Genomic DNA, 15,602 nt, shown 5'->3' with positions numbered 1-15,602 from the left:
TTGGGTATTTACATCAATTTGTTCTTTTATTTCATATATATTTCTAAGTGTTTTCAATACTTCAATACATATAGCAATATGTTCTTTTGAATCCTATCTACTTAACTTTTAACTACCTATTCAACTTAACTTCTATACTGTTCGTCTACTAATGCCAACAGGTTGTGTAAGACTTTGCTCTTGGCTCCCCTGTACAATTCTTATATGTAATCTACTCTAGTATCTTCTTCTATAACACACCCTTACTTAATGCATATATAGCATACCCGACTTCTCTAATATTTTCCACATTTTACGACACAAGATATCGTTTAGTGGCCGCATTTTAAGCCCAGCGCCGCGAAGCAGTTTACGCCGAAAGACGCTAAGCGTGGCACTCGAAAGTATGCAATGAATACAGCTCGTAAAATTGGCATCCAATGGCTTACGACTCCAATTAAATGGTTGCCAAATGCGCAACACGTGGCAGACGGCACCACCGGGCCCACCGCACCACCTTCAATTGCGAAACGATGGAAAAATTGTCAGCAGAAATTAGCATAACGAAGTGTTTCCCAATCAGAAATCAATATGTTTAATGTATTCCAAGTGGGGGGCATTGCTCTGCCCATTTCCATTTTCCCTACTTTTTCTTTTGCATTGTCTTCCTTTGTTGTTCGCCTTTGAGTGGCGCACATGCCGCCGCCTTGAAGTGCCTCTGGCAACGCAGCGGCTCCCACAGTTGCCAGCAGCGGCAAAGCGCTTTAAGTTGTGGGGCACGTGGTGCGCGCTCCACCTGTTACGGCATCTTGTGGCACGCGTTGCACGTTGCTCACGCAGCGTAAAATTCCATCACACACACTCGCATTGTTTTGGCTTTTGAAGTTTGGCAATTGCCCCCACCAGTCGTGTGTGTGTGTGTGCGTCTGCCAAGGCAAATGTTGCTCATACGCCGCGTGTGCAGCGCTGGCACTGAACTCACTTGAACACACTTGCCGCTTGCCACTTGCCACTTGCCACTTGCTACATCTGCGTCGCGTGTTGCAGCTTAACGTGCAGCAAATCCCAGCGCCTTAACTTAATCTATTGCTTAGTGCGCTGCACTCGGGCGCAGTTCATCAGGCTGTTCTATAAATAGGAAGCGCTAAGCTGTTGCTCGACTTGTTGTTTATCTCTTTTGCAAATTTAATCAATGTTAAAACTTATGGTTTTTTTAATTTAGATTAAATTTTAGTATTTAAAGAAAACTATATGTTGTAATATAAAAATTATACAATATTAGGATAATTGTAAAAAAAATATTTATTTTGAGGAACTTGTGCTGGATTTTTATTTTTTATTTTTTAACAATTCACGTATCCGAAAGTGACTGTAAAATGAGCTTGGATTAAATATGTACATTTATTGTTATATTTTTATTAAATTTCTGTCATAAAATTTCATAAATATGTATTTTAAATGCCTAGTCTAGTCTGAGATAGATATTATTTTTAGTGAATCTGAAAGTCTAATATGAAACTATATTAAAGTCAAAACTAAAGCAAATGCTTAGTAAACTTTGCAGCTGTCAGCATACACCTTAGACCAGCTCATGCTGGGTATAAGCAATAAAAATAGTTAAGCGTGTGCTGAGTAAGAGATTTTCTGGTTGTATAAACATGAGCAAATGGCACACTGTACTATTTCCTAAAATAAATTACGAAGTAAGCGGGCTTAGGCATACAAAGAGGTAAATATAAGAAAACTTTTACAACAGAAATCTTGAAATTAGTTGAAGATAAAATAGAGAAAGTTATCTAGACAGAGTTTATGTTAAGATGTGCTTCATAATTACACATACATACAACATATTCAATATACTCTTGAGGTTACAGAGTATAAACAGCAAGAATAGCAAGCAAATTTGCTCACTGAGCTGTAAGTTTCGCTAGACAGAATAAAGTAGAAAAACACATAGGCCATTGCCTACACAGTACAAGAAAAATCAAAAATAAATAAATAAAAGTAAAAATTCAAGATGAACCGAAACTCGTGCTCCTTAATATACCCCTTCCGCCGTTACTGAGAGAGTATAGCAGGCAAAGTCAACGTACGCTTCAAGGTCAATGCTAAGAGAAGTGAGGACTATGAGAGAGAGAGAGGGGGAGAGACAGCAACTGGAGCACAGAGTGCGTGGGTCACGCGTGTTTTTGTGCATTTCCTGGGGGCAGGATCAGTTGGCCAGCAGCAGCACCACAGTGGCTGGGTGGTTGAGTGACCGATGCAACAACTGAGAGTAATTAAACTCAGAACTTGTCATATGGCATGTCGCACGTAAGCCCCGGCTATTTCTGCAATGGCGACTGAATGCGCTTTTAATTGCATATGTGACGCAGTCGCAATCAGCTGCAAAGCCTTGTGCTGTTTGTTTTGCGGTCGAAGGTCCTTGCCCTGTTGCCAGTGGCCATTGGCAGATGGCAAATGGCAAATGGCATGCCCGGCACGTAGCTGGCGAATCAACATGAATAATTGAATTGAGTGTGGAATACTTTTAAGCTGACGAACTTAGATCGACTGCCGGAAAAGCCACTCAAAGTTTTTCTAAGGGGAGAGAGAGGGAGAGAGAGAGAGAGAGAGGGAGCGAGAGAGGGAGCGAGCGTTGTCTCTCGCAGCTGCGAGCAGGTGTTTCGCTGTGGCCTCGCAGTGTGGGAAATCGCAACGGGAGTTAACTGTGCCATGAGAGCAAACTGTCGACCACGCCCCTTGCCCCCGCGGCCGACGACCTAAAGTGCATTTGCCGCAGAGACAAAATTGTTGCGCTTGGCTGAATATTCAATGCGCAAATGCGCAAGTAGGAAGCGACCCACAACCAGCTGCAGCAGCAGCAGCAGCAGCGGCGACAGCAGCGGCAGCGTCACAGCTTCACCACAGTCTGCTCTCTGAAGGTCGTTGCCAAATTGTGGTGCGGCCTTAGATGAACGCTCGATGGCCAACGCTGAACGCTCGACTGGCCAACCGATCCAACAATCTGTGGATCGACTGGTGTCAACGCTTCGATTCGTTTCGTTTCAACTTCACTTCAATAAAATTATAGTTTACAATCGTTGGGGCATAATTTATGCCGATAATGCGCATTGTATATCTGAAAATCTGCAATTATTGTACATTTCAGGCAAAGGCCAGCTAGGCACCACAACAGCACCATACAGCACCACACAGCACCACAATACGTGGCATTGTAGCCGAGCGAAGACAATAATCATTGTTCATACTACTGTTAGATTGGCTTTAGTCTAGCTCTAGTCGCTTCTAGTGCAACTCGTTTGGCTTTTGGCTGGGTCCATTAAAGTTTAATAAGCCAGCCAACTAACTTGGCCAACACAAATTATGTGACATATTTTGCGTTTGCTCGACTTTTTCGCAATTGCCAAATCAACTCAAAAACTGGGCACATGAAGTTTGAACAGGCTATGAAATAAATAATTATTTCAATTGCTCCACTCGCGACGCACTTTCATTGCAGCCACTTTTGCCACTTGCCACTTGCCACATTGCGCTACCTCGACCCCGCCCACCGCCCACCGCCTAGCGCCTGTCGACTCCTTGCCACCTTCTTTTGCTATTTATCAACTGGCAGTCCGCATAATTGCGAGGCGCTGGCATTTGTAATGCATTTTGCCAAGCAAATTTCAACACTCTGCCAACTACACTGAGCGAAAAGCCAACATATATGTTAAAGATATTAATGAATTGATATGAGTCTCAGTCAGAGATTTTTGCAAAATATACTGCGAATAATTGCAAAAAATGTAGTGTGGCAAAATATTTTGATTTTTTGTGATATTCTGGCCTAAATAAAAAATCTGAATTTGTTCATTAAACTTATAATTATAAAAAAAAAAAAAAAAAATAATAATATATATTTCAAGCACATTCTCTTTATACTGTATATGATTTAAAGGATATTCAAATGTTCAAATATTTCTCTTTATATTGTATATGATTTAAAGGATATTCAAATGTTCAAATATTTATTTATTTTAATTTTAATTTAATTTTAATTTATTTACTTTAAAAATATTCTCTGTTAGTTTTATTTTAGATATATATAAGAGCTAAAAATTAATCAAATATAGCTTAAATGATCGTCTCATTATTGTTGTTCATTTAAAATAAAAATTTATAAATTTAAGAAACAAAATTTGTATATAAAATAAAATTATTGATTTTATTTTTATTATTATTTTTAAATATATAAATTTACTAATTCCTCAAAATTTATTAAGTCACTGCCTAATGCGTACAGTGTATTTAGCACTCAAACAAATCATCAAAACATTCCTAACTTAATTACCAAAATATTTCCCGCACTATGCATTTTTTTTACCAAATTCCGACTGCCACAAATATTTTCACAGTTACAGCTAACTACAATTTCATGGCTATAAAATATTCTTAAGTTCTTGCCTTTAACAACAAGAATTTTCGCAGCTTTGTTCGATTGCATTCACATACATAAGTATTAGTCAACGCCCCAGTTGACCCCCATTTTTTGCGCAGTGTATGCAGTAAATAGAGATCTATTGTTTAAGAGTTTTGAATCGTTTTTATTTACTTATAAGTCGAAACCACGAGCATTGCACAATAACAAAAAATAAAACTTATTTACAGCATATTAGCTTGATCTCCCTATCTCGCTCTCTCTTGCTGTCTGTCTCTGTCTCTGTCTCTCACATAAAGGCTGATAATGATGTTGGTTCCGGGCTTTGACAGCAGCAAAGCCCCGAACATTGCACTGAGTAAACTCTCACAGAATCTCTCGCTGTGATCCGATTTGCTGTGTGGATGTTGCGGATGTTGGGGATGTTGTGTGGATGTTGCTTTTGTCGTTCTGTGCGTTGTCGTCGAGTGATGTGTGGCTGGAGGCGATGCTTAGTGCAGATAGCCGTGTCCGTAGCCGGCGTAGCCCAGGCCGTAGCTGCCGTAGCCGCCGTGGTAGGTGGAGGTGGTGTGCAGAGCAGGTGCAGCCACAACGGCGGGCGCGGCATGGTAGATGGGAGCGGCATGGACCACGGGGTACGCCTTGGTGGCCACCTTGTAGGTGTTGGCATAGGACGTGGCCACCGGGTGGATGGTCTTCACAATCGGGGCGTGCACAATCGGCGCGGCGTAGCTCTTGATAATTGGAGCATGCGAGACGATGGCCGGAGCATAGGCGGGCGCCAGAGCTGAGCCGTAGCCGAGCCCGTAGCCATGGCCATAGGGTGAGATGACGCCGGCGTTGGCAACGGCGCACAGGGCAGAGAGTACAGCGATCTGCAGGATAAAAGAGAGACAGAGAGAGAGAGAGAGATTAGTCTAAAGCTGCTTGCCAGCCGCCAGCTGTCGCGTATCCTTACCAGCTTGAACATGTTGCTTGGCTTGGTTTGGTTTGCTTGGTTGGTTGTACTTGACTGAAGAGTTGAGTGTGTTATGCTTAAACAGCCGCGCGACTGGGCATATTTATACCGAATCAAAAACTTGAGAAATATTCTGAAACCGCATAGACAATGCGACAGCAGCAACGGCAGCAACAGCAACAGCAGCAGCAACAGCAACAACAATCAACGAGCGTGAACAGCGAATCAAAAGCGTGAACGCCCAGCCCTGTCCAGTCGGCTTCGTGGCGGCGTCGGCTTGCGAATCGGCTGCCTGAGAATCGCATGCAGAGACTCGAGCACTGAGACTTGGCCAGTGTGTGAGATACGATCTTGATTCGAACTTGATGCAGTGCCACAGAAATCAGTCACGCGCCACCAGCAACCACCAAGTGGTTGCCACCAGCTAGAAAACTCCGGGCCCAATCAATTAGCTGCCGGCTTCAAATGAGGAACTCCAAAGAGGCAACCACATTGTCAGCCTTTTGCGGTTGCTGCTTCTTGTGGCTTCACTTAATTGTCTTACTTGCAACGATTTGCTGGCAATTAACTTCCATATGCTCGCTGGATTATGCAATTGGTGCGTAGTTCTCAGCAGCGCCCACGGATTCCTTTCTAAATCGGCGCACGCACGTGATTATCAATCAGCAGCTGGAGCTGATTGACAGTCAACGCGAAAGATCTCGCCGTAGGTGTAGGAATAAACATTCACAGCTCCAAATACCCCAAAACTCCCCCTACTGCCTGCACCGTCAACCGAATGCAAATGCACTAAACGAGCTCCGTTCGCTGATCAATCCAAATAGTGTATGAAAAATCGCACTCGCTAATAGCTGACAACAAATTGCGAATGGCCAGAGCAGCTGCAGTTGCAGCTACTTTGTTGTTGTTGTTGTTGTTGTTGTTGTTGTTGTTGTTGTTGTTGTTGTTGCTGTTGCTGTTGCTACTATTGCTATGTTGTACGATTGTACATTAATTTTTTGTAAACTGATTTCTTATCGGCGGCGCGGCGTACGCGCCGTATGCGTAACTCGCAACTAACTGCAAAATCAATTCGCATCGCAAATGCAAATAAATTACAGTAAATAAACAACTAGCGGTAATTGAATGCGTTCAATGATTGACAAATACCCTGGAAGTTCGATCAAAGTTTGGCTAACTGAGCATATATTATGAGTCGAGCGTCTGTAGCTGGAAACATACTGAGCTACGTATACGTAATATTCGTTCAGGCTTTGTATGCGGCATTTACTTCAAATAAGTTTTGTTTTTCGTTTCTTTAATCTGCAACTGAGTCAGTCTTAGCTGTCATATGGTTAATATAATCTACATATAGAGAATGCGGCTTACAATTCATGAAATGTATATATTATGCGGCACACAATTTACATAATCTATATATTATATTAAATAGTGTCAATAGAGGGGATATTAAGCATACGCTTTATGCATCGTTAGATTCATGAGTTAGATTTTATAGGGAGTACAGTTACTTTGTTTTTCAGTTAGCCTATACTCAATATATTTTTGCATTACTTACCATTCACTTCCACTAGCCATTCACAATTTCTTAGCAATTGGAGTCTTATCTGCCCGCATCTCTCTCTGCTGCTCACATAATAATTTCCAACCATAATAAACCCCTTTTGCAAGAGTGGGCATATTACAGGGTATTTGAAAAATAAAATGCAATCCATGCTCGAATCATATTTGGGCACTCGCCTTAATGGCCTGCCAGATTTCTTAATAGCCGTTCTTAATATCTTGCAATCCTGCTCCAGCCCCTGCCTGCTCCTGCTCCTGCTCCTACACGCAACCCCTTGCCACACCCCACTCCACGGCTTTCCGGGCACGCCTCATCATTATCTGGCTGCAAATCTCGGCAATTCGGGTAGCTCGACTCGGCAGCATAATCAATGCAAATTCAAAGACTTTGTATGTTTCTCGATTTGTTGGATTTGCCAGATGATTGTTGTTGTTGTTAGCATTGTTGGCTGTTGTTGGCGTTCAGATAAAAGGCGATTATACAATCGGGCGTAGGCCTCTTGTGTTGATGTTGCGCGCGGGGCCTTGACTGGCAGCTGCTGAGAGTTTTGATTCTGTGCACAAAGCGCGCTTAAAGTTTATGGCGCATAAATCAATCCGAAAAACAAGCAAGAGGTGGACAATTCTTTTGGCGGTGCCACAAATCTGCATATTGACGTCAGCTCAACCCTTCACCGGACACCTCGAGCCACACTAAACAACAGCAACAACAACAACAGCAACTCTGGCCTTATCGCTATGCAAATGGTATGAAGTGGACACACGCGAGCAATCGAATGATCGAATGATTGAGTAGTTGATCGATTGATTGGGGCAATAAAACAGGATACGATTTTGGGTGCGTGCGTGCTTGCCACCAAGCCACACAACCACCCACTCCACCCACTCCAACCACTCGTATGTGGTTGCAGCTCAAATTGCATTTTAATGGCTTTTGCGGCTGCTGCATTGTTCGACTGTTGCCTGTTGCATTGGGCAAGCGCTTGGCCACGGCACAAATCAAAAGCGTATTTCAAATTAATAGACGTCAATCTTTTCGCTGGTGATTTATGACTGGAAATGCAATCGAAATTTCACAAGTGCAGCGAAATATATTTCTAATTTACTTGTTGTTTAATTAGTGTCGGTTTTTTGCATAATTATATATACACTTTATATATACATATGTATGTGTGTATGTATGTACGTGTGTTGACGAGCGGTAGAGCAATTCGCCAATTAAGTATACCACACGGTGGACGCGGTCAAGGTCGAGCTGCCGCAATGTCGTGCACATTACAGCGACTAACAACAACAACAACAACAACAAATAATAATTATAATAACAGCAACTGAAAACTGTAACAATGGCAAGACAATTGAAACAGCGAAAAAAAAAACATTGCTAGAATACCTTCAATTCACAGCGACTGCGACGAGCACATAAAACAAGAAACCGAATGAAGACGGCGAGTACTAAATAATAGACGAAGTGTGAATACTCTAACAGATCAGGAGAGTGGGGGAGGGGCTGTACTTAAATAAGCTAAATAGAACAATTCTGGTTAATATATTGCTTGGCTGTTAGTAGCTCGAACTGGATTAAGTTATGTGAATCGTTATATGTATATATATTATATATGACCAGATGCAGTAATATCTCTCATATAAATATAGGTTAGATAGTATAGTAGTGTTTGTATAAATTTGTTGTGGTAATTGTAAAATCAGTAGAGAGAAGTTTTTAAATTAATTATAGAAATTAGTAGTTGTAGTCGTAGTAATATTATTGAAAATAAGTTATAGTAGTAGGAGAGGTAGTAATATTAGAAATTGTAGTAGTAGAAGTAATAGCAGTATTAGTAGCAGCAGTAGTTGCAATAGTAATATTAGTAGTAGTAGAATAATAGTAGTTCTAGTAATAGTAGTAACAGTAGTGGTAACTATATTAATAATAGTATTAATAGTAGTATCAGTAGTAGTAATAATAACAATAGTAGTAGTATTAATAGTAGTAGTAGTATATGTAATAGTAGTAGGAGTAATAGCAAAAGTAGTAACAATAATAATAGTAGTAGTATTAGTAGTAGTGGAAATATGTATAAAAGTAGCAATAGTAGTAGAAATATGTATAAAAGTAGTAGTAGTAGTAGCAATAGTAGTGGATATATGTATAAAAGTAGCAATAGTAGTAGAAATATGTATAAAAGTAGTAGTAGTAGTAGCAATAGTAGTAACAATATTAATAGTAGTAGTACTAATAGCAGTATTAATAATAATAGTAATAAGTTACACAAGTGGGAGAGTTGTAATGGTAGTCAAAGGAGGTAAAAATAGTACTAACAATAGATAGAAATAGTAGAAAGCAGTAATAGTAGTAGCTGTAATAATCGCATTAAGAAGTAGTGCTCTAGAGAAAGAGTAGTTATATAGAGAATGAGTAATTTTAATAGCAATATGCATAAGTTGTTATAGTACAAGTCTAAATACTAGTAGTAGTACTGCTATTAGTATCGTACCATTAATATAGTACTATTAAAAGAATGTATCAATGAGCGTCATTATAGTCTAGTATTTGTAATTGTAGCTTAGCAACATTGTGGGGAATGAATATCAGAAAAGCAGTTAGAATTACAGCATTGCCTACCTAGCAAACATACCAAAAGACCCTTAACTAGGGTATTCACACATACATATAAAATATTAAGTACATACATATGTATATATGTAGTATTTTCATTAATGAAATTAAAAACGACCGTCAATTTGATTCGGCTGCTTCTGTTGTTGCTGTTGCTATTGTTGTTGCTGTTGTTGCTGTTGGCACTGCCTTCGGTTTATCCCAAGCTGCACGGCAATCTGCTTGGGCTGACGCCTGCGTTGTGCCTCGCTTTTGGCCAATTAAAGTTCTTTAGGCCAACTTGTCGTTGGAGGACATTGCGTAATTGCCCGCGCGCACACAACAAAGCACGTAGACTAAGTTGTTGTTGTTGCTATTGTTGTTGTTGCTACTACTGTTCTAGTTTTTGTTATTGTTGCTGCTGCTGGTGTTGCTGCTGCTGTTGTTGTTGGGTATGTTTGCCTTTGAGTCTGAGTCTCTTTGACAGCTTCAATGAGCTCCGCTTGCTTGTTTCAATGCAAATTGCAGAATTGGCTTCATAATTAAGTAGTTTACCTGAGCGCACGCACACCAGCTCCGACCACGCCCCTTTCGTTAAGCTCGTAAATTAAATTCGCAAACACCCCAGCGGCAACAGTTGTTGCTGTTGCTGTTGCTGTTGTCGTTGTCTGTCAACCAAATTGTATGCAAATTGTTTTCAGCGCATTTTTCATGCACACATCGCGTCGTGTGATTTATGTGTTGCTCCACAAGTCCCACACGTCCTAGGCTATCGCGTCTGCGATTATTGCCTTTTAATTGAAGCGAATTCGGTGACTTGCATGTCAGCCACGCCCCCTCTTCAGCTCGCTCTCAGCCCTCAGCACTGGACTACCTGCTTTAGTTTAGTTACTTTCACTTTTATGTTGTTGTTGCTGTCCTCTAATTGCGATCAACAACGTGTGAATATCGATCGAGCGACTCATAGACGACTCTCCGCATTACTCACCCTGAACTTGACTGGCGACTTTTGTTGCGGTTGCGCTCCCCATAAGCCCGCTGATTATTGTCTAATGCGCACACACCTCTAAAGCCAGCCCGAAGCCAACTTCACATGCCCCGTCATAAATATGATGTGTACAAGCTGCTGATTTCCACAGCTCCAAAGCCCGACAATTACGGCTAAAATTAGTCTGTGCATACACTGTGGAAAAGTGCATGAAAATATATTTTCTAAAATAAATAATATAAATTTGACGAAATATTTAGGTAAAGAAAAGATTGATATATTTTGATATATTTTCTATTTGTTAAGAGAACAACATTATTCCATAAACTTATCACAATTTCCATCTATCACCTCTCTAACTCTAGCTGCACTTTTTTCGCTCAGTGTAGCATTTGTAATAGCAGTCGAGCAAACAAAATAAATGCAAAAAAACAATAAAGAAACATGAAATAAGAACACAAACGGCTATAAAAAGTCAATTAGAGTTAATGATAGCTGCGGCTAAACTACACATTAAATTTGTTTGGTACGCTGATTGAGTCAGTTGAGCCACAGAAATCGCCGGATCCGGTTTGCGGCACCGAATATTCTGTAATCAAGGAAGTGGCCGAGACATGGCCAACAAAGTTTCTGTTTTTTTGTCCATGTTTACATTTATGTTTGTCAAGCGACAGGAAAAACAGCCAGTTCCCAGCATTTTGTGTAATTCGGCCATTAAAATTAATCAGACAATCGATGTGACGCCCATTGGAGCGAACAGCTCCAGAACCGACTGAGAAACCAACTGAAACCCATTTACATTTAGCATTGCAGGTGCTTATTATGTATGAGTGCTGTATATGTGTATGTGTATGTGTGTGTGTGTGTGTGTGTATGGCGAAGACCGGCTAATGGACAGACATGTCCGCTAAATATAATCGCATTTTGCGGCCAACAGCGGCCTAGCACGACAGCCAACATATCGCACTGCTCGCAACCCAAAAACATGGCTATTACCAAAGCTAATTAAGCCGCTTGTTGCACTGGCTAAAACTGCCCCACCAGCTGCTTGTGACTCCCAGCGGGCGGCTGCTTGTTGCTTGTTGCCAATTTCTATTAATTAAACTATTTAGTCGACGCGCACCTCACCTGCCTGCCTGCCTGTCTATCCATCAATGCGCTACGCATGGCCCACAACTTGTCAACAGAGTCTCGATTCTGTCGCCAGAGACAAAGTTTGAATTGAGCTCAGCTATTTATAGAGCAGCTGTGTCCTATAAAGAATTTGAAGTTGTGTATTTGAAATTGAGGTAAATTTCTCGTCAATCTTGTTGAGCTCGATTATCGTAGTTAGATACTCGAATATCTGAAAGTTAGGATTTAATTGGAACCCTTCAAAATAATTGCAAAACATCAACGGAAATCGAAATTTTTACGGCCTTAGTTCAATTTAAGTTTGTAGCTGACAATAATTTGCAATGGCATTGAACTAAATGATTTATTGAACTGTCTGCAGATTACATGGATTATAAATATTTCAAGAATATCCCAAATTAAAATTAATCTAAGAAAACATAACATAATAAATTCTTTCATAAAAGTAAGCCACAAAGCGAAAGAGTTTGGATCCAAACAAAATGCTTCGCATATCAGTTCAACTATTTCCTTTGACGTTTCATAGCTTAAACAGTTATACCCATATTGGTGCTAATTACTACTCAACTATTCAGCCAATGTCTAAAAATAGTTAATTACTTCTTTGGGCAAATGCAATTTAATTAGCTAACGATAGCGGGCGCTTTTTAGCCCGGCAGCGGCACAAGGGTTAAGCGTGCAGGCAAAGCTGAAGCTGGGCTTGCAAAAGCTCTCGAGCGAGCGAGCTTTATGGGCAATGCCTAAAGGTAGGCTCCATTTGGGGCTGCCATTAAATGAAAAATCATAATGCAAAAGCCACCAAATCGTCTTAAATAAACCGCAAGTGGGTCAAGCAGACTCATTTCGCATCGCATTCAATGGCCGAGTCCAATTAAATGACACCCTAATAGGTGCCGGTGCACCCACCAGCTCTGCTGCTGGCCATTGTCCGGCCAAGTGGGCCAAAGTGCTCCAAGTGCGAGTGTTATCCAAATGGAGCTGGCCACAACTGCTGCACTAATTATAAATTTAATTGGCTTCTGCTTTTTGGCGATGGCCGTCTGGGTCTCGGCATTTGCGTGTATCTAATTGAATCAGGCCCAAAGGTCGCGCCGAATGGGCTGGGAACTGAGCTGCCCAGTTGACGCAAAAGACAAAGCCAAAACCGGCTAAAACAGGCGACATATGTGGCCAAGAAATGGAGCTGAGTGCGTGACACGTGCTTTCAAGCGTGTCACGAGGTGTCTAGATAAAGGCAACTTGAGTTGAAATGTGATGAAAAATGAAAACGAATTAAAATTTTTTTTTAATGATATATTATTTTTTAATGATATATCTTATATTATAAAATTATACTAAAACACCAAATTGCTTAGAAATTAGATTTAAGTGGTGCAAAAATTATGCAAAATATAAACATGGTATTTTCTGATAAATTAATAATTAAAATAATGAATTAAAATTAAAATTTATTATAAAATATCCAAGCCTAAGCTCGGAACTTGAATTGAAACGAAATATTCTTTTCACTTAACAGCAGAAATCGAAAGAATTCGAAATGATTATTATAATAATTATATATGTAATTGTTTGATGATAATCTAGGAATAATAAGAAAGAGTTGAAACTGCAAAAAATGCTGTGGATATCACATAAAGAAATATATATATACCATATATCATATACAATTAATGAGCAATTAACGAGCAATTCTATAACTTTACATATAAAATACTATCTTTACCTTGTATTAAAGCCCAGCCCGATCTACTTTAAAAATTATCTATCCATAAACCAAATGTCAAACAATGGAACAGTAAACGAAAGCTATTAAATCACGCCCCAAACTGGCATCTCTAGCCAGAGGTGAAGCACAGCGGCTGGTGGGTCATAATTCGTGTTGGCGGTGCGAGTGGCGGCAGCCAGGAAAAGTTATTGTGCCATGGAATATTAGAAGAGGGAAATACGACAGCACAAAGAGTTGGCATTATATGCTAATGCGCGCTATGCTGACTTCATTGTGGAACGCGGCACGGGTAAGTGGAGCGTGGTGCAGTGGCTCCTTGTATGGCACTCTGGCCAGGGCAATTGTGGTGCAGTGGCCAGTAGCCAGACACAGAGCAGACAATGGTGTAGCAATTGAATTATGCCTGGAATTGGGACATAGTTTAGCTCTGGGCGTGGGTGGGTGGCTCCACTGGCGACTGGCGGCAGGAGCTGGGCAAAAGTAAATGCAACAATCGCTTAGCGGAACGGAGGCGAATTCGTCAAGGGCTGCCTTGAGTGGAAGCACTTAGTCGCTCAGTTACGCCCAAATGGGTCACTAATGAGCCGTCGGGCTTGGGAAAATCTTGCTGATGGCTCGATTGTCTGTGCCAATTCTAACGTAAAGAAACCACCGACGTTTTTCGGCTATAAAATTGTGGCGCATCTTCAGCTGGAGCCACAGTTCAGCAAATTGCGCCTCTCAGTGATCACAGGCCAAGAGAATAAAGATGTTCAAAACTGTAAGACTATGGATACCCCGTCTCGCTTGGATAACAAACTAATTGGTGGATTCTCTTGCAGCTGTTCGTGTTGTGTGCGGCTTGTGTGGCTCTCGGCCAGGCCCGGCCCAGCTATTTGCCCAGCTACGAGGCGATCGAGTATGCGCCCACAGTGCTGGGCTATGAGCACTACGCGCTGCCTGCCGCCATCTCGCATCAGAGCTCGACGGTGGTGCACGAGAAGCGCCCGTACCTGCGACCCATCTACGAGCACCACCCAACCACCTATACAGCCTATGCCGGCAGCCCATTGGGCTACAGCAGCGAATGGCTCAGTCCCGGCTGGAGTGCCGGTGCGCTCAGCTACCCCAGCATCTATCTCAAGTAGAGCGTATACCCCGTACACCGCGTATACCCTGTAATAAATAAGTTTGCTTGGATTCGGATTTGAATTTTGTATTTGATTTTCTTTCGGTGGAACACAAGTCAACAACTTCTTTCAAAATCTTTCGTTCTCTCTTACCCTCTTACCAGGCGCTGGCTGCGTAGGTCAGGGGTGCGTGGTGCAGCAGTGGTGCCGAATAGGCCAGCGGTGCTGAGTAGGCCAGTGGCGCCACGCTCTTCAGGTATGGCACATGGGCAGCGGCGTATGTGGCGGGCAGGGCAGAGTAGGTGGACACTGAAGCAACTGCTGGATAGCTGGCCGCATAGGTGGCCACTGGGGCAGCAGCAGCCAGGGTGGTCACGGGGGCGGCATGCACGGTGGTCTTCACAACGGGCGCAACCACATCCTCAACGACGGGAGTGCTGTGCACCTGGGTGACGCTCTGGTGGGAGACGGCGGTGGGCACGCTCTTCACGACGGCGCCAATCTTGGCCAGGGCGGGCTCCTGGACGATGGCAGTGGGTGCGCTGTAGACCTGTGGTGCGGCGGCCAAGTGACCGGGACGAGCGGCAGCGACGGCGAGCAGAGCGGCGAGAACGAACTGTTGAAAACGAAACAAGATAATTGAGTACTGCACCACTGAGCCACCGTGAGCCACCCGGCGCTGTGCTTACCAATTTGAACATTTTGGCTGGCTGTGGTTGTCTGGTTCTTTGACTTGTGTCGTAGGTTGGACTGTGCCCGTTGACGAATTGTCGCTGGCTTTTATACTTGAACTTCACTTTCAAGGCGCACGCACACACACACGCACGCACACACACAGTGAGTACACAATAAGTAGCAGCACGTACGTGCCTGAACGGATTCTTGTCTCGCATAAACCAGATTATAATTCGCGGCCAATTCCAGCTACGCACCGCACTCAGACAGCTATTTTTGTCAGCTCACTCGCCGAGCCGAGCGACCCAACCCACTCTTATTTTCATTTACAAAGCGTGGCTCATTAGTCAAACTATTTGGCCCCGGAACGATGAATTTTGTTTTCTTCGCTCGATGTCCATCGGTTTTGCGATCATTGGCATTTGTTGACTTTGTAAATGGAGCTGCGACA

At 42.2% G+C, this 15,602-nt stretch overlaps 3 protein-coding genes across 4 annotated transcripts in view; 1 reads left to right on the top strand and 2 right to left on the bottom strand.

Moving 5' to 3' along the window:
* Positions 1 to 14,546, top strand: part of LOC108652498 (uncharacterized) — a 128,211-nt gene extending 113,665 nt beyond the window's left edge. The window contains exons 2-3 of one of the 2 annotated variants that reach the window (XM_089258822.1): positions 14,109 to 14,127; positions 14,189 to 14,546. In XM_089258822.1, coding sequence (XP_089114948.1) covers positions 14,116 to 14,127; positions 14,189 to 14,494 — 318 coding nt within the window. In that variant the 5' untranslated portion in view covers positions 14,109 to 14,115 and the 3' untranslated portion in view covers positions 14,495 to 14,546. Of the gene's footprint in view, positions 1 to 14,030; positions 14,128 to 14,188 lie in introns of those variants that run through there. The other variant, XM_018102696.3, reaches the window with a different exon arrangement.
* Positions 4,542 to 5,506, bottom strand: LOC108650539 (uncharacterized). The gene is made up of 2 exons (XM_018099718.3): positions 5,358 to 5,506; positions 4,542 to 5,274 (listed from the first exon to the last, which is right to left on the bottom strand). Exons 1-2 carry the CDS (start codon positions 5,367 to 5,369, stop codon positions 4,891 to 4,893), a joined length of 396 nt encoding a protein of 131 aa, XP_017955207.1. The 5' UTR covers positions 5,370 to 5,506; the 3' UTR covers positions 4,542 to 4,890.
* Positions 14,547 to 15,305, bottom strand: LOC108652493 (uncharacterized). Its single transcript, XM_018102689.3, has 2 exons — positions 15,166 to 15,305; positions 14,547 to 15,092 (listed from the first exon to the last, which is right to left on the bottom strand). Exons 1-2 carry the CDS (start codon positions 15,175 to 15,177, stop codon positions 14,634 to 14,636), a joined length of 471 nt encoding a protein of 156 aa, XP_017958178.3. The 5' UTR covers positions 15,178 to 15,305; the 3' UTR covers positions 14,547 to 14,633.
* Between the last annotated feature and the right edge of the window lie 297 nt (positions 15,306 to 15,602).

Source organism: Drosophila navojoa, chromosome 4 (genome assembly GCF_054131105.1).
Source record: "Drosophila navojoa isolate 15081-1374.11 chromosome 4, UAZ_NAV_1.0, whole genome shotgun sequence".
Taxonomy (NCBI): Eukaryota; Metazoa; Arthropoda; class Insecta; order Diptera; family Drosophilidae; genus Drosophila; species Drosophila navojoa.
The sequence above is the reverse complement of the archived record's forward strand: the minus strand, read 5'-3'. Positions and strand labels throughout refer to the sequence as shown.